This window comes from Megalobrama amblycephala, linkage group LG20 (assembly GCF_018812025.1).
Source record: "Megalobrama amblycephala isolate DHTTF-2021 linkage group LG20, ASM1881202v1, whole genome shotgun sequence".
In the NCBI taxonomy this organism is placed as follows: Eukaryota; Metazoa; Chordata; class Actinopteri; order Cypriniformes; family Xenocyprididae; genus Megalobrama; species Megalobrama amblycephala.
In genome coordinates, this window is record NC_063063.1 from 9,506,268 (window position 1) to 9,530,927 (window position 24,660).

At 35.8% G+C, this 24,660-nt stretch overlaps 1 protein-coding gene across 3 annotated transcripts in view; it reads left to right on the forward strand.

The window, feature by feature from the left end:
• Positions 1-24,660, forward strand: part of raraa (retinoic acid receptor, alpha a) — a 230,999-nt gene that overhangs the window by 168,962 nt on the left and 37,377 nt on the right. Inside the window, exon 1 of one of the 3 annotated variants that reach the window (XM_048171118.1) lies at positions 3,089-4,060. The exons of the other annotated variants lie outside the window; for them this stretch is intronic. Coding sequence (XP_048027075.1) covers positions 3,922-4,060 — 139 coding nt within the window. The 5' untranslated portion in view covers positions 3,089-3,921. Of the gene's footprint in view, positions 1-3,088; positions 4,061-24,660 lie in introns of those variants that run through there. 3 annotated transcript variants of the gene reach the window in all.

Genomic DNA, 24,660 nt, shown 5'->3' on the forward strand with positions numbered 1-24,660 from the left:
TCTCAGATTTTATCAAAAATATCTTAATTTGATTTGGTTTGGTCTTACAGGTTTGGAACGACATGAGGGTGAGTAATTATGGACAGAAATGTAATTTTTGGGTGAACTAACCCTTTACGGTTAGCTTTAAGGCAGACCGATTGGTGTATGACATCAAAGTACCACTAGAGCGATTCGCAAGCATGCAGACCTTTATTTATGGTAATTACGACATGGTGTGAACGCAGTAATTATTTGTAGATATATGGGCTGTGTCTGAAAACTTAGGCAGCTGACTTGTTGCCTCGCTGCCCTATCAGGCAATGACTTTGCAGGCAGCGTTTGCGCACTGTTTTTGCGAAACTGATTTCAGGCAGACTTCTGAGGCAGCATAATGGTTTAATTATCTACAGAAAAATAGAGAGAGCTTTGATGATAACTAAGCGAATATTTAAAGGTGCTCTATGTAAGAATGACAGCTAGTGGTTGAAATGGGTACTGCAGTCCAAATTCAAAATAATGTTCGCCCCGCCCCCTCCTCCTCAGACTCGACGCTCTCGCGGGTTGCCAGTTTGAAGACACACAACAGGAGCAAGCCATTGGAAGGCGAGGAGACTTACACACTGTAAGATAATTAGTTGATTTATTGATTTATGATGAGTTGATATCGCGTTTTAATATGCTCCCGTTCATAGAGATTTTTAGATAGATGCTGAGTCTTTTTAGGTTGGGTAGAATCTGTGATCTCTGCATGTGTTTTTCGCCGACTGGCAACCTGGGGTGGTGAAATACTATTGGGTAAATTGGCAACATGCGGTCTTGCACAGATCCAAAAGAAAAACAGAAATTCCAACATGGAATGCAAATTTCAAAGTAAAATAACTGACTGTAGCAATGGTTTTCAGAGAAACGAGTATGTGAACTCAGCATGTTTAATAAATATCTGCAAACATATTGTGGTATTTCTATGCTTTAGTACAGTCAAAAACTTACACAAAGCGCTACAATGTAATGTAATTGCAATGTAATTACTACAATGATAATTTCTCCCTAGAAATGACATCAGTGAAAAACATTGGTCAAAAATGTACGTTTACAAACAAACTGACCACCAATCACAACATTCAGAAGCCATCTTTATTTTTTAGCTCAACTGTCATAGAATAGAACACAGGATTGTGGGATATCAAAGGCAGCGAAGGATACATCTGTGCTGCTTTCAAAAATCAATCAGATGAGGGTGTCTCAGGAGACTGGAAGTGAAGCTATAATTGGATTTGGATTTGCCTTAATGCCTTCCTACCTTGGAATGCAGCCTCTGAAGGCAGCATTTTTAAGCTTTCGGATGCAGCCATGAAGTCAGTTCCCCTCAAGTTCACGCAGGTGTTCTGGCAGAGTATCCACAGGTGTAGTTCATCACTTTAATTATTAAGTATGTATGTTCATTACCCACAAAGGGGCACAATACTCATCTTTATTTCAGTATATCTGTTGAGTTATAATTTCTATATCTTTGCTTAAACTTTGTTTGCGCTTTCTTTCTTTAAAACTAATGCCACAATTTTGTTATTTAGCGCAATGACATTTGATGTCCAAATACTTTCAATGCATTTTTAGGACTTTCAAGTGTTGAATCAATAATACTTTACAATAAGGTTCCATTAGTTAAAGAAATGAACATCAACTATAAATGCTTGAGAAATATTTTCCTTGTTAGTTAATGGTAACTAATGTTAATAAATGGAACCATTGTTGTATGAATCACTGTATGACTGTAGAACATTTTAAACAATTGTTTGTTTTGCAAAACCAGAGATTGCACACATCACATTTCACATTTTAACAGAACTTCAGGGTGCATTTTCAATTTCATCTTATGCACTTAAGGGTGTTTTCCTCTTTCTTGATAAACTTTTAAGTTGGTACTTTCAATATTCCGTGGATGCACAAAAACTTAAGCCACCTCCAAGAAGATATTGTTGTTTTGTGACTCATTTGAGGCGGTTTCTCTGGAAACTTTCAGTGTGTCATTCAAAAGAAAGTGCTCTTCTTGCTGTGTGTGGTTGTGTAAGGCTGGTGAACAAGGTGGAACGCCTTTGTGTGATGTCAGATGAGAAAGGCATGGAAGCGAATCGGTGTCATGGAGTGGGTCATTGAGAGGTGAGGCTGACTGCTTCCACGGGTTCAGCAAAAGTTCAGCTGCATAACATTAGGCAAATTAGTAAGACAGCAATGGAGAGAGATAAATGAGCCTTGAGAGAACTAGAGAAAGGCCAAACTTTGAGAAGGAGGAATTCCTGAAGTTGTTTTAAGAAAGGAAAACGTATCATATAATTCATAAAGTGTGTCAATTTGACAATCTAAAGATGCTTTTTCTATGTAGTCCTTTATCCAGAATTTGTAGTTTTTGCACTGATCTTTGTAACTGTGAACTAGACCATGGGTTAAAGCTGTTTTCCTTGCAATAATGCTAAGAAACAACTTTGTCTGTGTTTTAATGATCATGATCTGCAGAATGACTTCCGTTCTGTTTGGGGTCCCATGAGATCTCTGCTGTACGTGTATAGTCATTTCAACAATAACCTTGGCTTTTCAAATATATTGAATGATGAGCTACCATAAAGTATGCACGCTCTTTTTAAATAAAATTGTTGCTTGTTATTCATTGTATAACATTTTTGTTTGAAGGTCAGATTGACTCCAGAATAACAGAATAAAACAAACTGAAAAATACAGCTGGAGTATATAGTATGCGGTTTATTCTTCAGTTAGGTGTATTCTTTAAAAAAAAAAAAAAAAAAAAAATAAAACTATGTTTAATCTAAATTCAAACATTTATTATATGTCCTGGAGTTTGGTATAATGTTTAATAGTGTGGAGTTCTGATAGCGTACATTTGTAATGAATAAAAAAAAAAATTATATAGAGAACTTGATTTTTTCTCTGCATTTAAGTTTCCAAATACTTACTACTGACTGGTTTTGTCAGAACAATTAATAAAGCTAATCTCAGATGGATGAATAGATACCATGCTAACACCATGCTTGAGCTGTTTTCTTATTTATTTATTTATTTATTTATTTATTGTAGCGACATTTTATGCCTGCTATTCGAGAGAGAAAAAAAAAAACATAATTAATTATTTAGTTCGACCTATTAAAAGTGAAAGAGACGTAATGTGGGCGGGACTTTGGAGATAGAGACGTTAAGGCGGGCGGAGATTAATGGCAGAAATGTACATGTGGGCGGAGTCTGAACGCAGTCACTTGGTTCGTCACCGCTAATGGGCGGTGCTTATAGACAGCTGCTCGCGCTCGTCAAGATCTTCTCACACTCTCAGTAGCTCCGCGAACGTGAGCACACGGTGGTCGCGCGGATTAACAACACAGACACACACAATCTGATTAAACGCGCGTCTGTGTGCTGTTTCTAACCGGGAGGACACGAGACATTTAAAAGGAACCTCTTTAATATTGCTGCACGAGTTTGATAATATCACGGAGAGACAAGCGAGACAAAATAATCACACAAATCGGAGCTTGGCGAATAATACTGGACCAAACTCACATTTCAACACTGAACTGAACATTTCATGGATTTATTGATGCCTCGTCCATTCTGTATTTTATTATTATATTAATAACCGATCAAGATTTGGAATAAGAAGGAACACAGTGTATGTTGTCTGAAAGACACGCATTGCATTTTGAAACAAGGACATTATTGATCCTTTATGTGAATATATTTTTGCAAAAAGTATTTTAGCGGACATTAATCGGACCGTACCGGATCTCTGACCATGCACACGCACTTCAGCTTTAGTTTTACTCGCTTCTGTAGTTCGTGATCTCCTCTGGGAATATCTGGGATGGATCCATCTCTCTGTTAAAGCTCTATGTTGAAGTGTATAGTCGTGGCTGTTTCATTGAGTCCGATCTGATCATGTATGAGAGTGTGGATGTGAACCCTTTCCTCATGATGGATTACTATAATCAGAGCAGAGGATGTCTGATCCCGGACAAGATGCCCCATCCCTTCAGCTCATCCATCAGACATCAGCACTGGAGCGGATCCAACCACTGTACGTGCACTTTCATTCAGCAAAACGCTTTATGTTTCTAGAATCTCCTTAACTAGAGTGCATTCTAGTTTAGCTGATCTGATTCAGTCTGTGTCAGTCATTCATATAGGCTACTGGTATTTAAATTCAGCTGGTTGACCCACTTATACACAAATACGGGCGCGCGCACACGCACACACTGCTGCTTCTGTCTGCATACAGCACCATGCAGATTCCCCTTTGGATTGAACACGTTCGGTTATTTCTTACCAACCAGTTTGTAAAGAGAACAACCTAATATCTAGTCATTCATATAAAGCTGTTTATGACAATTTATGACAGCTCGTTAACATTAATGGAACCGGGAATATGAATGAAATTCGGAGAGGCTAGTCTAGAGACTTGTGAATGTGAAATTGTGTTGCGCGCCTAATGATGAAAATAGTGAGATACATGTGATGAAAAGAGAAAGTAATGAATGATTTTTGCTTTTAAACATTAGTCTAACAGGAGTTAATGTGCTGTAGTTTTTTGAGCCATTGTGGATGGTGACCTGGGTCGCGCAGGGTCACAGAATCCGTGACCTTTGACATAGAAACATTGACGTAAACACTGAAAGAGTTTCAGAAACAGTAGTCTGCTAAATATTCACAATATTGAGAACCCAGGGATCCTCAGTCAGTACAAAAATGCAAAATTCTCTAATCACATTAACATACATTATTATTACATTATGCATAGCAGTTCTGACCTAGTTTCTCAGTTAAGAACTTTTACATGCCTTGCTCGTCCTGGATTCTTTCAGCTATTGTGTTGCCTAACAAAGACATTTACATTTGTTTATTCAAACCATTTTTACACTCATACTCCAAATCAAACGAAGATGAGCTGTAGAACCAAATATCTGCCACACTCACACAGGAATCATCTCATTTTTAAGAAAACGTTTTCAAAACCAAGGCTGGGATTGTAATCATACATTAGTTGTACCATCTCTTCTGGTAAAACATTTCCACAGCATCACTGCAGTAAAGATCAGTACATTTTGGTCAAAAGTGCAAGTTTTGTCAGAGGCGTATGGATAAGATATGCTTTATGTAAGTGTCCTTTGAGTCGTCATGGAGACCCTCACTCTTGGGTAAAGTGCACTATAGGCCTTCTCTGATAGCACTGAATTACACAACGAAACGACCGTTTATCTGCCATTTTAAAGGGATAGTTCACCCAAAAATGAAAATTTGATGTTTATCTGCTTACCCCCAGTAAATCCAAGATGTAGGTGACTTTGTTTCTTCAGTAGAACACAAATGATGATTTTTAACTCCAACCGTTGCCGTCTGTCAGTCAAATAATGCGAGTGAATGGGAACTCTATCAATAAGAGTCGAAAAAACTTGCATAGACATATCTAAATTAAACCCTGCGGCTCGTGACGACACATTGATGTCCTAAGACACAAAACGATCAGTTTGTGTGAGAAACCGAATAGTATTTATACTATTTTTTACCTCTAATACACCACTATATCCAACTGCGTTCAGCATTCGCTTAGTGAGGTCTGAACGCGCTCTGACAGCGGCAGTGATGTCTTGCGCTTATACTTCAATTAGTGCGAGATATCACTTCCGTTGTCAGAGCGCGATCAAAATTCTGTCATCATTTACTCGCCCTCAAGTTGTTCCAAACCTGTATAAATTTCTTAGTTCTGTTGAACACAAAGGAAGATATTTTGAAGAAAATTTGTAACCAGGTTGCTTTGGGTCAGCATTGACTAGGAAAAAAATAATATGGAAGTCAATGGTGCCCCAGAACTGTTCAGTTTCCCACATTCTTCAAAATATTCTCCTTTGTGTTCAACAGAACAAATAAATTTATAAAGGTTTAGAACAACTTGAGGGTGAGTAAATGATGACATAATTTTCATTTTTGGGTGAACTATCCCTTTAAGTACAAAATTAGTTGTTCCAATTTAGGAGACTTTAAGTATACCAATTTAGTCTACTAAATGTACAATTGCAGAGTATTTATATTAAGTACGTAAATATGTAAATGTATTTGTAGTATACTTAAATTAAATAAATGTATTTAAAATATATATATATTTTCAATATGGTTACCATATTAATATAGTGTTTGAATTATGATAATCCAATTTGCTTGCTTTCACTTTTCTGTTTTGCAATAGCATTCCAGTCCCACATTCCTGGAAATCTTTGAAACTTTGAAATCTACCACATTCATAAAGAAACTTGGTACAGTTTGTGTTTTGCAACATATTTTTTGGATGTTAAAATAATATTTCCCATGTTATTTGTGGTTTCTGGCATATCTAATCTAACAACAGTTTTTTATTTTATTTATTTTATTTTTTTGTTGCCAGTCTTGGTATTGGAAGTATTTTCTGACTTTAATGCCATGAATCTAACCAAGACTGAGTTACAGTATTTGATTCCAAGCAAAAAGTGTTTGAAAATATATAAAGTTATACAAATAATCAGCTATAAATGTAGGGAGAACAATTTGAAGGAGGTCTGTCACTTCACTTTCTGTGTTGCTGAACAATGGAAGATGGTGATTCGGCGACAGTATTTGAGATGTGGGCTTGAACTTTTCCTAATCAACATGATTTTGTTTAAATATTCCATGGTGTATCTCAATGTGTTAGCTTAATTATTTGTGCAGCCTGTAGTTGAGTACATTGATTTGACCTTTTTTGAGCAGCGATGTGTTTGTTTTATACTCCTGCACGATAACTCAATCATGAATAAGAGCGAGAAATGAGGGTGTTAATGTGTTCGTATGGTTTCAGTCATCAGACTGGCGGCTCAGGGTCTTTACGGGGGGTCAATCAGGATCAAACACACTTGATCCTTGATAGTCGGCTTCTCTCAGCGTTGAGGTGGGGTTTCCAGAGAGATTACACGCCTCAGCGTGAAGGAATGTGCTGCCTCTTATTCACATGACAGTCACTCATACACACACACACACACACTCTCTCTCTCTCTCCCCTTCACGCTGCACCCACAGACCTTTGTACACGCTCATCTTTACACGCGCACAGTTCTTACTAACATTCTCTATTCTTAAATTCTAGTCATGTACCTCATGCCTTTGCACACATTTTGCATGCATTGTTGTGCTATGTGTTGTGTTGTCTGAGCTGAGCTTATTGAAATGTGGTTGTGTGTGACTGGCAGTGTATTCCAACAGAAAACAGCATCTCCTTCTGTATGTGAACTGAACAGTTAGCCATGTGCATATGTGCTCATATGCAAACATTCCACATTTCTGACTAGCTGAATTGAAACCGTCATTGCCCTCAAGTGCTTTTGGGAAGTTCCAATTTAAAAATTTGAAAGGTGGCGAAAGTGTGATGTATATTTATGTGGTTCGTGTTCTTGTCATTTTAGGTCAGAGTTGGGCAGTTTCAATTCTATTAGTAATAAACTTCCTGATATAAACAGGAACCTTTTAGCACTGTCACAACCAAATTAATAGCACAGGATGCATATTGACACTTTAGCAGTTTATTCACAGAGAAGGGTGTGAAATGTTTTGTTACACAATCTTGTTGTCTTAAAATGTCGCAATATATGTAGTATTATGTTCCACATCATTAAATAGTAGTCAGTACTGGTGATTGAAACTTAGTAAATTAGCTATATTTTTTTACATTTTTTTAATTTTATTTTTTAAATTATTCACAGGGTTTGGACGCTGGTGGGTGAGAGATAGTTAACCCAAAAATGATAATTCTGTCATCATTTACGGAATTAATGTCATTCCAAATCTGAATTACTTGCTTTTTTCTGTAGAACAGAAAAGAAGATATTTTGAGAAATGTTGATTTTTTTTTTTTTTTTTTTTTCATACAGTGGTTTTTGGTTCCCAACATTCTTCAAAATATCTTCATTTCCGTACAAATTCAGTCGACATGTTCGTAAAAGAGTTTAAAATAGTTTGTTTACTCATGAGACAACATTTGGAATGACATGAGGGTGAGTAAATGATGACAGAGTTTTCAGTTTTTTTGGTGGTTTATCCCTTTAAGGCTTGTTCACACCAAGAATGATAATTATACGAGTGTCCTTACCAACAGTAGATAACATTCTGTTTGTGACATTGTAAGCACCCACTGCAGTTCTGTTTTATAAAGTCAGTTGGATTTGATTGTTCATCAGCTGGAGGAAAAAAAAAAACGCTCTGAAAGTGATCCCAATGATATTGTTCCTCTGTATTATCACTAAACTGGCTATTCTCTTATGCCTGGTTTCACAGACAAGGCTTAAGCCTAGTCCCAGACTAAAATACATGTTTGAGCTGTTTTAACTGAAAGCAACATGTACTTACATATCTTAAAATATGTCATTGCCATTGTTTTGAGTCAAAATGCACACCATTAATGTTTTTTTTTTTCCCCAAGGCACATTTATAAAAGCTACTTAAAGGGATAGTTCACCCAAAAATGAAAATTCTGTCATCATTTACTCACTTTCATGTTGTTCCAAGCCTGTATGAATTTCTTTCTTCTGCTGAACACAAGATAGAAGATATTTTAACGAATGTTGTTAACCAGACAGTTGTTGGCACCCATTGACTTTCATAGTAGGGAAAAAAAAATACTATGGGAGTCGTTAATTGTCTGGTTACCAACATTCTTCAAAATATCTTCCTTTGTGTTAAACAGAAGAAAGAAACTCATACAGGTTTGGAACAACTTGAGGGTGAGTAAATGATGATACAATTTTCATTTTTGGGTGAACTATCCCTTTAAATGTCCTAATTTAACTAAGGCTTAATCCTGGTTTAGTCTAAGCCCTGTCTGTGAAACCAGGCCATAAAGTTGGAACGTTATCTTTCTTGATGTGAATAGGACTTTACTATGTTTAGCTGATATGCAGGAATTCAGTCTGATATTAAGTTCTGAGAAGGACTTTCTCAGGATTGAGTGAACTGAGTTTTCACTGACGGTTCATTGTAGAAGAAGCAGAAGATTAATTGTACTTTGATTTTTGACTTGGCAGTTGTCAGATAACATGCAATTCATTTAAAGGTGGAGTAAGCAGAATTTCAAAAACACTGTTTGGAAGTTAGTCGGGCTGACACCAACAACAAATGTGTAACCAATCAGCATTAGGGGGCGTATGACGGTCGAGGAGAGAGAACGAGCAAGACGGAGATTTGAAAAAAGAAAAGAAAAAAACTGCAGAACGAGAGATGGGACACAATACAAAAGAGCTCAATAGAATATCACTGGAATGAAGGTTTATGACTGGGCAAGCGCTTTAGGACCCACGTTTATATTAGAAAAGGAGAGAGCTAAGTGGGAAGGCCTGAAAACAGCTTTCATTCTGGCTTCACATGTGAGTAACACTGGGTTTTGATTGCCTGGAGCTGATGTGCTGTTGGCGACTAACAACGAACGCTTTGTATTTACTCCTGTGTACTGTACTTTCATTTTTTTGTGCTTCCTTGTCGTTCCTTCGTTCGCTTTATTTTTCGTGAAGCATTTTGTTGCGCATCAGCTGTGATAAACAGACATCCACTCGCATTGCGTGTGTAACGGTGGCCAGATAGTGAGAGTTTTGCAGGTAAACCACTGCACACTGATGACCACTAGAGAATGAGGTGTTTAGCGTTATTGTTAGCACACTCGCCTCGCCTGCCAGCAGCGATCCGGCCGGGGGTTCAAGACCGACTCGGAGCAGGGTGGTTAGGATTGGAGTGTGAGTTTTGGAGGCGGAGCAATGAAGAAAGGGGTGGGTTTGTTTGGGTTGTTTTCAAATATCAACAATGTCCAACAGTGTTTTTCAAAATCTACTTATCCCACCTTTAAAAATGTTACGAAAAACTGCGTGCTTTACATTTGAAGAAAAATGAGAATTGTGAATTGTGGCTAGTCATCATGGTTTCTGTGGTGCTTTCCTTCTGACCCAGGTCACAAGAGACCACCTCAAGTCTCTGTGATATTCTGGTTTTAAGCCCAGGATACACTGCACGATTTTTGGCTGTCCCAGACGAAAGATTGCCATCGTGAATCAATCGTGGAGATTTCTGTGATCGTGGCTCTTAATCCGTGGTCCCATGTCGTACAGTGAGAGAGGTTCAAAGACGGCTGTTTTCCCGGTCTTGCGACCAAAGATAGCCTACGATCATTTTCTGACAGTGTCAGAGATTCAGCATGATCATCGCACAGTGTGTTTGCTGCTACGATCTACGTGTACTGACCAGCCAATAAAAGTGCAACATGAAATCAATGCGACATGGCACTAAAACTTAAAACTGCTTACCTCAAGCTCTTTTCCCTTGTTCTTTTAACATAAAAACAACTGCCATAGTGTGATTCAGCATGGTCTTTTTGTTATCCACTAGTGCATGCTGATGACGTTTTATTCTTCTATAGAAACTTGCATCGTAGCCTACGATTCAATAGGTGTCATCATCGTACAGTCTACATGCATGTCGTACCCAAGTTTAATAGATCCATGTCGCACAGTGTGATAAAGTAATGATCTTATAGGATTGCTAAAATCGTGCAGTGTATCACAGGCTTTAGATATGACTCACATCCCTCTTTCAAGTGATTTTTTTTTTTAATCATCCACCAGATGTTTAGTAAGCATCCACTCTTATGCAACCTGAGCTCATTCTATCAGTCTTTGGAAAGAAAAGAGAAACTGGCACATAAATGTTTTGATACGATTGCTGCTTCTTCAACCGGATGTCTTTAGAGGTTCTTGTATAAGATCATATCTCAGGTAATGATAGCTGCAGTGCGACAGAGTCAGGCTTCTTCTCGTTTAAATATTTAATATATAGGTCTGTTCCACTTTTTTTATTTTTACATTGTTTTATTGTGCCATGTTGAACTGTATAGATGATGACATGTCTATGTACACAATCACACTTTCTATGAAAACATCCCTTAGCAGCTTTGCTAGGTCTAAACAGATGGTTTACTACATCAATCATTGCAATGAAAAGACATGACATGATCCATTAGAAATCATTCTAATATGCTGATCTGGTGTTTAAGGCCAAACAGAAATGTAGCCTGTCCAACTTTGCAGACTTGCGCAAGACTTACATTTTTTATAGAGGAATGTGCATTTAAATACACAATATTAAAGTAAAACATCCCTGACTGGACCAAATGAAAGCACTCATACACACAAACTCTCATGCCTGCTTCAGATAATTAAGTTTTGCTTTAGCTTATCTGAGGATCAGAATTTTATTATACGGAGCAGGAATAATTGTATAAATCTCATTTCTGTGTGTGTGAGCTGGTGGAAAGACAACACTTGAAAGTGAATACTTTCGTCTGAACTTGAATGACATCTGCAAACAGACACTGACGCATGATTGTCTGAGAGCAGGAAGTATTTTTGTGCCAAATGAGCCACATGTTTGCAGACTTACACAAGTGTTCATAGAAATAAGGAGACTGTGTGGTTGTCTATGTTTGGCTGTAATTGTTCTTTGAAAAGGTCCTCACAAACATATGTCCAAAACTGACTTGGGAGGCATGTGAAACTGTTCTTATTGTCGCTCAGGAATAATTTGCTATGCTGACAAATCTAGTGTAAACAGGGTTGTGGGAGGGTTAGGTTTAGGTTTGGCTTATTATTCTTGTGGGCTATGCCTACATATACATCATAAATAGACAAGTCTGTCACTCACTTTGCAAAAAAACAAACAAAACATGTCTTGAAGTGCATGCTTTCACTGCGTGATGTAACCTAGTAGAATGCAGTTAGAATGACACCAAAATTCAATATATATGGGGGGTAAAAATCCATGATGGATGGATGTGGATGGAGACACTTTCTTCAGATCATACTCATTGATCCCGTTCACTACCATTATAAAGTTTGAAAATCTAAACTTGCAATCTTAACTTCTTGTTGAAATGTTGTATAAAATCAGTATCACATTTGTAGTTGTGCTGATATTAGGGACAAGCAACACACTTGCTCATTTAATGCAGGTTAACTATATCATATAGAAAATACACTCATATATTCATGTACTCTGGGGGGTTAAGTCCTTCTGAAGCGAAGCGGAGCCATGCTTTTGTGTATAAAAAAAAAAAAAAAAAAAATCATATTTAACAAGTTATGAAGTAGGGCTGCAACTAACGATTATTTTGATAATCGATTAGTTGGCCGATTTTTTTTATTTATTTTTTTTATTAATCTGATACAAATCTTTTTTTTTTTTTTTTTTTTTTTTTTTTTAATTGACATAAAACACACTATTGTACATCCTGACCAATGTACTTAAAACAAATGTGTCAACTGAATGCTATGAAAGCATACAGTGCTTAATTTATTAGACTACCCATCATAATAAAGAGAGAACTCAAATATTTTAGGAATCTATCAAAAACTTGTTTAAAACTAAAAATGTTATTGCTATTTATTAGGTGAATAACAAACTGAAACAACTAAATAGTCATTATTCACACATAATATCCAAAAAACTTCTGTTGTTATTGACTGATTGGGCATCTGAAAAGAAACAACTATAAAGTGCTTTACTTTTTTTTCCCCCCCTGCCTTTCTTGTAAAACAGTAAAATAGAAAATTCATGGATAACAACAATAACTATGTAGCTTTAGAAATACTGCTGTGACTAAAGAGCACATACTGGTGGGTTAACCATTACAGAAACATGAAAAATGATTTTGGTAATCACCAATACTGATAGTTTAGGGCAGCTGTTGCACAAACCGTGTTTGTTAAAGGTGCCCTAGAATCAAAAATTGAATTTACCTTGGCATAGTTGAATAACAAGAGTTTAGTACATGGAAAAGACATACATTGAGTTTCAAACTCCATTGCTTCCTCCTTATGTAAATGTAATTTGTTTAAAAGACCTCCAAAAAACAGGCGAATCTCAACATAACAGCGACTGTTACGTAACAGTTGGGATCATTAATATGTACGCCCCCAATATTTGCATATGCCAGCCCATGTTCAAGGCAGGGGTAGGGAGTCCATGATTTAAAGGGGCCGCAGCCTGAATCGGTGCATAGTTAATGATGCCCCAAAATAGGCAGTTAAAAAAATTAATAAAAAAAAATCTATGGGGTATTTTGAGCTGAAACTTCACAGACACATTCAGGCGACACCTTAGACTTATATTACATCTTGTAAAAACTGGTTCTAGGGCACCTTTAATTTGTTAAGCACTGTATATAGTGAATATAGTTTAAATCTCTACATTAAAAATTAAGATAGTTAAAATAGTTACATAAATGTTCTGCAGGAACACACACATTCACTCTGGACACAATCACCTCTTACTGACATTTCTTTATCCTGTAAATAGGCTATAAGAAACGTCTTACATTTATATTGAATAACATGTTCTCCCTTTACAGTTATTACTCTCATAAAATACTTGAATGGCATGAAATGTTGACTTTTAAATCTAAATTTAACTTCAATGAATGAATATTTTTGTGCTGAATATTAATGGTCTCCCTCTCTATCGCATTTCCTCTGTTTGACAGCGCTCATTCAATAAAATTTGAAGTTTAACGCAGACTGTCAGGACAAACCTTTATGTAAATAGGAAATGCTCGCGTGAATTTGTAACATTTAAAGATAAGGATATAGCTGTAGAATGAACGTTTTGCGCTGAGGACGCACATGCATCTGTCAAAGCGCCTGACAGGACAAGCCATTATGCTAATGCCTTAACTTGATGCTTAAAATAAAGACACATTCTTGGGTCACGCACCTTTCCTACTGCAGCTCACTCTGTTTCCTCCACTATTTTTAGATGCATTTTGTCAACAGAAATGCGTCATTCAGTGTTGTAATATGATGCAACGGTGGGCAGACCCAACTAATCAATAATGAGAATCATTGTCAATGAATTTCATTATCGATTATTATCGCTTTTTTCGAATAGTTGCTGCAGCCCTATTATGAAGTAAAATATCCGCCAGACCGCCTTACGTATTTAAGTTATGAAGAAAGTGTTAACTGGCATCGCGTCAGTTACACTTTTTCTGTAAGTTGAATAGAGAAGGCGTAGGATGTAGCGTAAGCTTTTTGAACAGTTTTGCACTTTCTTCGTACATTGAATACGGAAAGCAGTCTAGCGGAAGCTAGATATTTTGCTTCATAACTTGTTAAATATGGATTTTATTTTTTTAACACAAATGCATCGATTTGCGTCAGAAGGCCTTTATTAACCACCCGGAGTACAGGTTTATGATGGATGGATGTGGATGGAAGCACTTTCCTCAGCTCATACCCTGTTCACTGCCATTATAAAGCTTGAATGCGTCAGGATATTTTATTAATATTTCTACGATTATGTTCATCAGAAAGAAGAAAGTCATATACACCTAGGATGGCTTGAGGGTGAGTAAAGCTTGGGCTAATTTTCATTTGAAAGTGAACTAATCCTTTAATCAGTTTTTAAACGAATCAATGATCCATTCATAAAGACACCTTCTTTGTTCCTAATTGAATCAGCTGTTTGAATGAATCGGTTTAATGAACGAATTAATGACTCAATGATTCATTCATCAAGACCGACAGTGTGACTTGCTGCCGAACCGATGCAAATTATCACTATCGAAAAAAATCTTTGAAAATTTTGAGATACGATTTTTGTCTCAATATCGCTCACACCTATTCCAGAAAAATTGACCCCCTTACAGTAGGAATTGTACTGCATTCTTCTCTATTACTTTTGTATTAGTCTTCATGAAAACCTGTTGTGTAGTTGATGACTCAGTGTTTATGTGAATGACTCAGCTTTTTGTGCAGCATCAGATGATGGAGGTGGGAAACGAAAGCTTGCATCTCCATTAATACAGCCAGTGTTGTCATAAACTGAGTAAAAATAGTCCAACCCGCTTATAGTTTCTGGTGACACTAGATTCATTTTACAGTTCTCAAAGTTTATGTAATCTCTCCAATTAAACTCCAATTATCTCAGCGTTCCTCTAATTTGAACTGCAACATAGACTTAAAACAGGGTTGAAATTAAATTGTAGGAGCGATATGATTCTTACTGTCACCTTTCATCATCTCAGGAATGTTCCCAATTTGCTTGTGTTTGTTTTTATTTCTGGATGTCAAGGAATCTTATTTCTCAATGTTACATTCCCGAGATCTGTGTTATCATATGGGCATGGTTGATGTGACATGCTTTTCAGAGGTTGTGTTTATATTGTTCATTTAGCAGGAACAGAAAGAATCTGTTGACATATTGGAATTTTATGATAATTTGGGGAAAAAATCTGAAACTGATTTTTCATTTTGGCTTACTGTTTGAAATTTGCTGTTGCTTTTACTCTTACATTCTTGTGTGACTGGTTCATTTAAAAATGTTTTTGTCATGTAGAATTGAGTGTGTTATTACGATGCTTTTGGATTATACCTAAAATAGTAAATGGGTTTTTATATTTTTCATTTAATCTTTTTCTTTGCCATCCACATACAAAGTGAGTCAAGGTTTCTTGTGCCAAAAACAGTCACAGTTTATTTTTTCATGACTATTTTCCACCCACTCTCTAAACCATAGTAAGCAGGTTATACCTTAAAATCCCCCTATTGTGCTATTTAAAAAGGGTTAGTTCACCCAAAAATAAAAATAATGTAATTTATTACTCACCCTCATGCCGTCCCACACCTGGAAGACCTTCGTTAATCTTCGGAAGGCAAATTAAGATGTTTTTGTTGAAATCCGATGGCTCAGTGAGGCCTCCATAGCCAGCAATGACATTTCCTCTCTCAAGATCCATTAATGTACTAAAAACATATTTAAATCAGTTCATGTGAGTAGAGTGGTTCAATGTTAATATTATAAAGGGACGAGAATATTTTTGGTGCGCCAAAAAAACTAAATAACGACTTATTTAGTGATGGCCGATTTCAAAACACTGCTTCAGGAAGCTTCGGAGCACAAACGAATCAGTGTATCGAATCATGATTCGGATTGCGTGTCAAACCGACAAACTGCTGAAATCATGTGACTTTGGCTCTCCAAACCGCTGATTCGACACGCTGATTCATTATGATCCGAAGCTTCATGAAGCAGTGTTTTGAAATCGGCCATCACTATATAAGTCGATATTTTGTTTTTTTGGCGCACCAAAAATATTCTTGTCGATTTTTAAAAAAGTGGATTAGCACTTTCCCAGCACTGAAAACAGTGTCTTCTAGACATGTCAACAACATGGACCAAACTCTTCCAGGCCTCAGCTACAGCGTTTGAGGGTGGGTCAAAGTAGACGTCATTCGCGGGAAGCTAATGAAGACCATAGATTGGCATTATGCAAATTTGTTATAGGTATGTAACAGGAAGTGAGACTGGAATTGATGACTACTCGTTTCAGCAGTTCAGAATCAATTCTTTCTTTTAGGAGACAATAGCTGCATCCGAAATCATGTACTGTTGAGTAGGTACTATACTTCTATATAGTACAAATGCATGTAGTATGAATGAATTCGGCCATACTACATCCGCCATGTTGTTACTGTCTCATGACAGTTATGTCCCTTCAATGTCCCCCAGTATTCGATTTCATATGCAGCTAATATCTTTATTTGTCGTGCACTTTGACCTTTAAAACTTTGCAGACCTTTGACATTCACAAACAGCTAATTTACATGAAAGGAAATATTCAAAAAAGCATAATAGGGCGCTTTAAGACTTCTATATGTAAATTACCTGTTAATTTTTGATCCAGTAGACCTTCCCAAGAAATACAAGCTCTACACATTCAAAAGAAGCAATCATGAAAAGTACATCATGAATTCTCCCATTGACTTTATTATGAAATGTAATAGTTAGGTTTGGTTATGGGGTCACTTTACCCAGTGCCATGGGTTGTCCGTACTGTTGCTATGGTGAGAGGTTTCAGGCAGTTGTGTTTTTATTAGCTGATTGGTCGAATCTCTCTCTACTATGAAGTAAGGCTGCTTTGGCCACCACCAATTGTTAAATGTTTTTATTATGGCTGATAAGCAATAAAAAGGGCTGTATTATTTATCTATATTTTCAAGAGGCAAACAAAAATGATTCTCCAGTCTAGAATTATATGCTTCAAGTGATAATACTGTTTAGTGTGTGTGTGTGTGTGTGTGTGTGTGTGTGTGTGTGTATATATATATATATATATATATATATATATATATATATATATATATATATATATATATATATATATATATATATATATATATATATAAGGTTAGCTTGTGTCAATTAATGAAGATTAGCTTGTGTTAGATGGGTGATTTTATCGGTTTATCCAAATTCACACGTTTCATAAGTGATTGTTTCATTGATTTCTCAAATGATTATTGATTGGCTCGAGTGGGACCCCATGCTAGTGTGTCACAGCTGAAGTGATTTGTTACTGCTCTTGTGTCTGTTGAGAATTCCATATGCTGTTGTTGATATGGTGACCCTCAGCACAGGAAGAGCTGATCTCTGTGTTTAAGTGTGCGGGAGCTGTTCAAAGACCTCAGCCTCGCACAGGAAATTGATGTCTGAAGAGGGAACGAGATCGTCTGATCCTCAGAAATCCCTGTGAGCACACACACATAAACATGAAAATATTAGCCCTGGTGAACTCTGCTAGCAAACCCATGACCTCTGAAATAGTCTACATATGTTCATTCATTCTACCCGTGGGACAGGTGCATGATGGGAAATAAACTTCAGATGTGCCGTACACAGCAGAGCGAAGGGGGTCAGTCTTATTTTGCTTTAATTATTGAGGACAAATGAGAGTGAGTGAGAGAGACGGCCTCTTTCTGTTTTCATTCAACCTCCTGTTTTTGTCACATGTCCTCAATGAACCATGAGAACAGAACATCACTGACAATAATGACAATTAAAAACATATTAAAAATATAGGGTAATACTAAAAACATATGGCCATAATCATAATGTTTTTTTTTTTTTGTTTGTTTTTTAAAAAGAGACTTTTTTTTTCAAATAAAAATAATAGATAACACTTTACAATAAGATTACCCATTAGTTAAATAAATTTTTTAAACAATAAAACTTTTGTCATGTTAGTTAATAAATATAAAACTTTTCATTGTTAATTCTTGTTAGCTAAGTCCCATTAAATAATATGGCCAGATACAACTTTTGTGTTTTAAATAATGCATTAATAAAGATTAAATGTAATAATTACTAAAAGTAATAAATATTTTAGAAGTATTTTTCATTGTTAGTTCATTCTACCTAATTTGGTTAACTAATGTTTACCTATGGAATTTGCACTTTGAAAAAAAAAAAGGGAAAAAAAAAAAAAATATATATATATATATATATATATATATATATATATATATATATATATATATATATATATATATAACGATCAAAAATAGGCTTAATTTTTTGAATGAAAATATCATTAATGTCAAACAAGCATGAGCTCTTGTACATAATTAAAGATCAGCCAATAGTGGATTTTGCCAATACTAATAACTAAAATGGAAAATATGGCTGATAACCATTAATTTATTGTCAGTAGTTTTTTTTTTTTTTTTTTTTTTTTTTAACCAATAACAAACGAAACTTTCCACTTATTGTAAAGCAGTGTTGAACTTTGTCATTATTTTTAACAATAATGGCTTGCTTGATAATATTTTGTAATGATTATTTAAAAAAACAATTTAAAAACAGCTGAGCTTTATAACTACTGACACACACTTGTTTTTATTGTTTTTTTTTTATTATTTTGTTGTCATATGAATTATATAAATAATGTACAAGAAACAAAGAGATAAAAACTGACAGACAAAATCTGCCTTAAATGTTTTTAAATGTAGGCTAATTTTCAAATGGCATTGTATATTTTGTATATTCACCCTCACATAAAGGTTATATCCTGCTCACATTTTAGATATATTTTACCACGTTCTTGCTTTTGTTTTGCGCACTACTTCATGAAGTATTATTTTGTAAAAAAGAGAAATGTTTGGAAAACGATAAAACAGAAAACATTCTATTCCTGGGCATATGTCACGCATTTTTGCAGTATGTGTCTTCTGAAGCAACCGACTTCAGTGTCTTCGGCTAAATTCGATTAATCGGTTAAAACTATATATCTGGTAATGACAGCCATCCTGATATTCAGACCAACATCACAATTGTGAGTGAAAAAGCTTGCATACAACTGTTTAATAAATTAAACAGTTATTGAGTAACTTTCATGAGCAAATTGACCTAATAAATGGAAAAATTCTAAGTATATAATTTATAAATCATAGAGTATAATATGCTCTAGGATAACTCGTCTTATGTTGCTTACAAAAACACTTGAATATGTTTAATGATGCTGGCATTTTCTACTGCACTATTCATGTTAAAGCTGTCCGCTATAGAAATAATTGATGTTCATGGTCATTTCTACACTATACCTCAGACCTCAGCAGTATTATTTTTTTTTTTTTTTTTATGGAATTAATGGAAAATAATTAAAGGCAGTAAAGGGTTTGAAAGGATTGGTTTGAGCGCTTTCTTTCTTTTACAGCGACATCTGAATCATTGACGGCAGCAGTTCATAAAACCGGAACAATCTAGTTCATGTCAGAGCTGTGTGTTTTGTTGTTGTTTCTGTAAATTAAAACAATCACTTCTTTGTCAATTTTCAATGGCTGAAACATACAACTTAGTAGGGGTACGTATGAAATTGACAAAAAAACAAAAACAAAAAAAAAACAATATTTTCTACAATCTATAACAATAATTAGCCAATATTTTGTTAAAGAGATAGTTAACCTAAAAATTAAAATTGTCATCATTTACTTACTCTCATGTTGTTCCAAACCTGTATGAGTTTTTACCGTTGGCGGTAGCCATTGACTTCCATAGTATTTTTTTTTTTTTTTTTTTTTCCCCTACTATGTAAGTCAGTGACTACTTCCATTTAGGCCTGTCATAGACTTTATTCACAGCAGCACCATCTTTGATTTTTAATGGGAATGAAAGTGAAGCTGAGAGGAATAGACATGCATCTCTTCAGTGGGTTGTACTGTTATTTAATGTGTTTTTGAAATATTCTGCTGACGAAACACTACAAAAATATCTTTCCAAGACATTTCAGTTGACAAAAAACACCAGACAACACAAGCTGTGGAAAATTATAAGTGATCTAGGAGCTTTATATAGCTTTTTACAGTAGATGCCATTGAAAACACGGTTTAGCCTCACTTTCATACCTGTCATGGCGCTGCTCTGAATAAGGTCTATAGACTGCTGGGTCCTCAAATTTGTATTATTTAAATGACAGAGGAAGGGGAGAGAGTGAGAGAGAGAGAGATTCAGGTTTTACCCTATGTTGAAAAGATGAAAATATCTGAAATCATTGACCTTGTGGGGATATTTTATGGTCCATATGAGGAAAACAGTTTATAAATCATGCTAAGTGATGTTTTTTGAAAATGTTGAAAGTTTTCTGTGATGTGTAGGTTTAGGGGTAGGGTTATGGGATATAATATACAGATACAGTAAAAAAAAATCATTGTCTATGGAATGTGCCCATTAAACATGGAAACCCATCGTGTGTGTGATGTAAACAGGAGGTGTGTGTAGGCAGGGAGTCTCTTAATCTCCTCCGCTCAGCACGAACACATGCTCTAAACATACTGAGAAATAACTCTGATATTACAACAAGGACTGGATGATAAACTAAAAATAATATATCATTATATTTATTTATTTGTTTGAAATGGCTTAAATGCAAATCTAAGAATTTACTTCAACAGAATAATAAAGGCTAGTTTTTCTCACTTAATTCAGACTAAAATGAATCATATTTAATTATTTTAATTTATATGCACCGGTATATTAATACATAGTAATAAACAGCAATATGTATCTACTTATATTCTAACCGAAACATTTTATTACAAAAAATGCCAAGAGTTTAAAAGAGCATTTAATTAATTGGAACTGACTATTTGAACTGATCCATAGAAATGAATTGAATTTACAGCTAATGCCATTTTTGCTACTAAAGTTTAAATCAGTTTAAATACTTAAGCATCTTGTCATGCGCTGGCTTGACTTGATAATCCAGATTCAAGAGGCTTGACGCAGATAAACGGTGAAATCACATTTAATAAACACAAGGAACAATAACGGGAAAGACCAGCATGAAAGTCCATGAACTGACGATGACTGAGGGTTTTTTTTTTTACTGTTTAGTACATCTGGAAAATGCAATAACATGTTTGCAGTTATTTAGGAAACATGCTAAGTTCACATTCTTGTTTCTTATAAAAACAATGCTACAGCCAGTTATTCTATTTTGAAATATGCGTTCTGTATCGGAATGTTTTTGTTTTGATCTGTGTGATCCCACCCACTGTCAATTTACCCAATACTATTTCGACACACCGGGTTGCCAGTTGGCGGAAAACACATTGTAGCCACGGAAGCCGGCAAACAAACTGGGTCAGTGATCACAGATTCTACCTGACTTAAAAAGCCTCACCATCCATCTACAAAGCTCTATGACCAGAGGCATATTAAAACACAGATAAATCAACTCGTCAACCTGTTGATTGCGCTCATTCCTGCTTACGTGTCCTCAATCTGGCAACCTGCGTGAGCTTCAGAATATCAAAATAAGAGTCCATAAAAACAGAGACAAGATAATAATTGCACATCTCTGTCAAGTGAGACAAGGAAGGATTTTATTTGGCCTTTAAGTTTCCCAAAGAGCTTAACCAGCAAAATCATTGTGAATGTATTGTGAAATATTTGATGTATCGCTTAGCTAACTTGACAACAAATTCTTCTAAATGATTATTTTGAACAACGCAACCAAAATAACTAACTAATGCAGTGTTAGAAAACATCTACCTGCCTTCTAAAAGCCATTGTGGAATGTTTCATTGACTGATGTCGTGTTAGTTACGGTTTCTACCCAGTAACATGGTTGCTATTTTAAGTAGCCTCTCTCTACAGTACATGTGATGCTTGACTATTGATTTTCAGGGAGGCAGTTAATTAGTTTTGGTTTGTCATAAATAGAATGGAACAGACGTACCACTTGTTGACCTAGCCAAGTTGGGATCTGTTGTCTTGGTTGATGTTTGATATTGATCATCTCAAAAAAGAAATGCCTCGGGTCCTCACATTCAAAACACTCTGTCACTGCAGGGCAGTGCATAATCTAATAGTGAGATAAGTGTGTGTGTGTGTGTGACTGCTCTCCCATAGGGCCTGTCTCTACCCCGCTAACACACTTAAGCTAGGCTTAACCAACCCAAATCTGATTAATACCCCCTCCCGTCCTCTCCCAGCGCCCTTTGGGCTGCTCGTAATGAGAGCTAAACAAGCCCAGACCCAGACCTGAACCCATAGATGAATAAACGGGTGATTACAGCAGGCACAGAGAGAAAGGGAGACATATTGTCTGTCAGGAAAGAGGAGTTAAAGGCTCCTAAAGATGAACAGAGAGACCTAGGAGGAGAGCCGGACTGGTTGAGTTACAGTGTTTGTTGGTTGTCAGAACATTAGGAATGTAACCTCAGCTTGAACCTAGAGATAGACAGATAGACGGAGAGAGAGACGGGCCATTATAGGGTCAGTGTATATTCAGAGCTTAGCCCAGACCTCTTGGGATGCTTATGGGGTTTTTTAATTTAATGGTGGAATATGACACTCTTAAATGATGAAATGTTACATCTTCAAACCAAGTGACTGCATTTAAGATTAACTGTAATGTTAATGGATAGCTTTCTCCAGATATATAACAAAATAAACATGAATGAACATCAGAAGGTATGTTGAAAGAAACAGTACTACTAAACTGACATGTATCATGTCTCAATCGCTCAATCAATAAAACACATTGTAAACAATATGCCATAACATTACATTTACCTCAGGAAAGTCATTCAATGTCCATAGCTCATTAGTCAGAGAGTATTTTGCTAAATATATGAACTTATGAACTTCATATTTTTACTTATTTTGTCTTCATTATTTAATGTATACTTGAATAGATCTGTCATGAAAACAAGTTTTGGTCACACTTTATGTTAGGTGTCTTTAACTACTATGTACTTGCATAAAAAAAAAAAATGATACAATGTACTTATTGTGTCCGTGTTGCAATTTGCAAAACACTTGTGCTGCTATTGAGGTAGGATACGGGTAAGGTTAGGGTCAATTTTGGTGGTATGGGTAGGTTTAAGGGTGGGTTAAGGGGTAAGGGAAGGGTCAACAGTGTAATTAGAGATGTAAATACAGAAATTAATCACATATATGCAGGTATTTTTAAATATAAGTACAATGTAAAAACTTACAACGTATCTTACACTAAGTGCATTGTATCAAATTATTAATTTAAATGTTAGTGCATAGTAGTTAAAGACACCTAATATAAACTGGAACTCAATTTTTTTTTACAGACACCTTTTGCCTTTTAAACCCAATTTTATGTAAAAGCAAAATTTGAGCATATTAACTTGCATACTATATACTGCAGAAGTATGGTAGTATGTTATTCAGAACATTGTCATAGACTTAATGTTTGAAAGAATATAGTGTTTGTTTTTTTTGAAGGTAACGAGCTTTTAAAATTAACACTTTTAAAAATATATACTGTGTAATTACTGCATCTGCTGTGCTTGCGAACTCTTTTAAGAAACAATGCCAAGAACATCACAAACTTTCCTTAATCCAGTAAATACCTGACTATTCTGCTTTAGTTATCTTTAAATAATTATGACATCTGGATGGAAAAGCCATCTGTAAGCAATATGACTTTATGGTCAGAAGTCAGAAGAATGATTTCTGGAGTAGATTGCAACTCTGAATGATTTTCTTAGTAACAGAAATTAAAAGGCGTGAAAGGTTAGTTTGAAAAACAAGATGATTAAAAACATTCAGGGCTGAACTAAACAAAATTCAGAAGGTTGCATACGGAGAAAAACAGGGAGCAAGCGACATATAGAGAGGGAGAGAGAGACAGAAGAGGGGTTGTTAATGAGCAGTAATGTGGTGCATTAAATATAAGTGTTCTGTGTGTACTTCATTCGACATGAGAGAACAGACTGACATAAGCACTACAGCACACACTCTCACAGCTCTCTTTCTGTTTATCCCTGTCTCACCTCATTCGTCTCTCTATATTTGTCTCTCCAGAGTGCATCTATTTGTTTGCATACACACTATTATGAAGTAGCACTTGGGATGTAATGATTCCCTCAACTCACGATGCGATACAATTCACGATACTGGTTTCGCGATATAATTTTCTCATGATTTTTTCAAAATGAATTCTAAGAAAAATTATAAATGGAAAAAGTGTTCTCTTATGATTTCTAAAGCCGGGGACACACCTAACGATTAGCTGAAACATTCTAAGACTGGACTGAACTGAACACACATACCGATTGTTTCCTTCGACTGGAGCCGATTTATATACTCACACATGGAATTTGAACACCGACTGTAATCGTAGACTGAACGCAACTGGCTCTGACTGGACGCGTTTGAGCGCGATCAGTCATAAGTATCAATTTACATTCATAATCGGCCGTTACAATCGTTAAGTGTGTGCGCGGCTTAAGACAAAATGCTGCATATTTCTTTGTGAAATTGAAATCT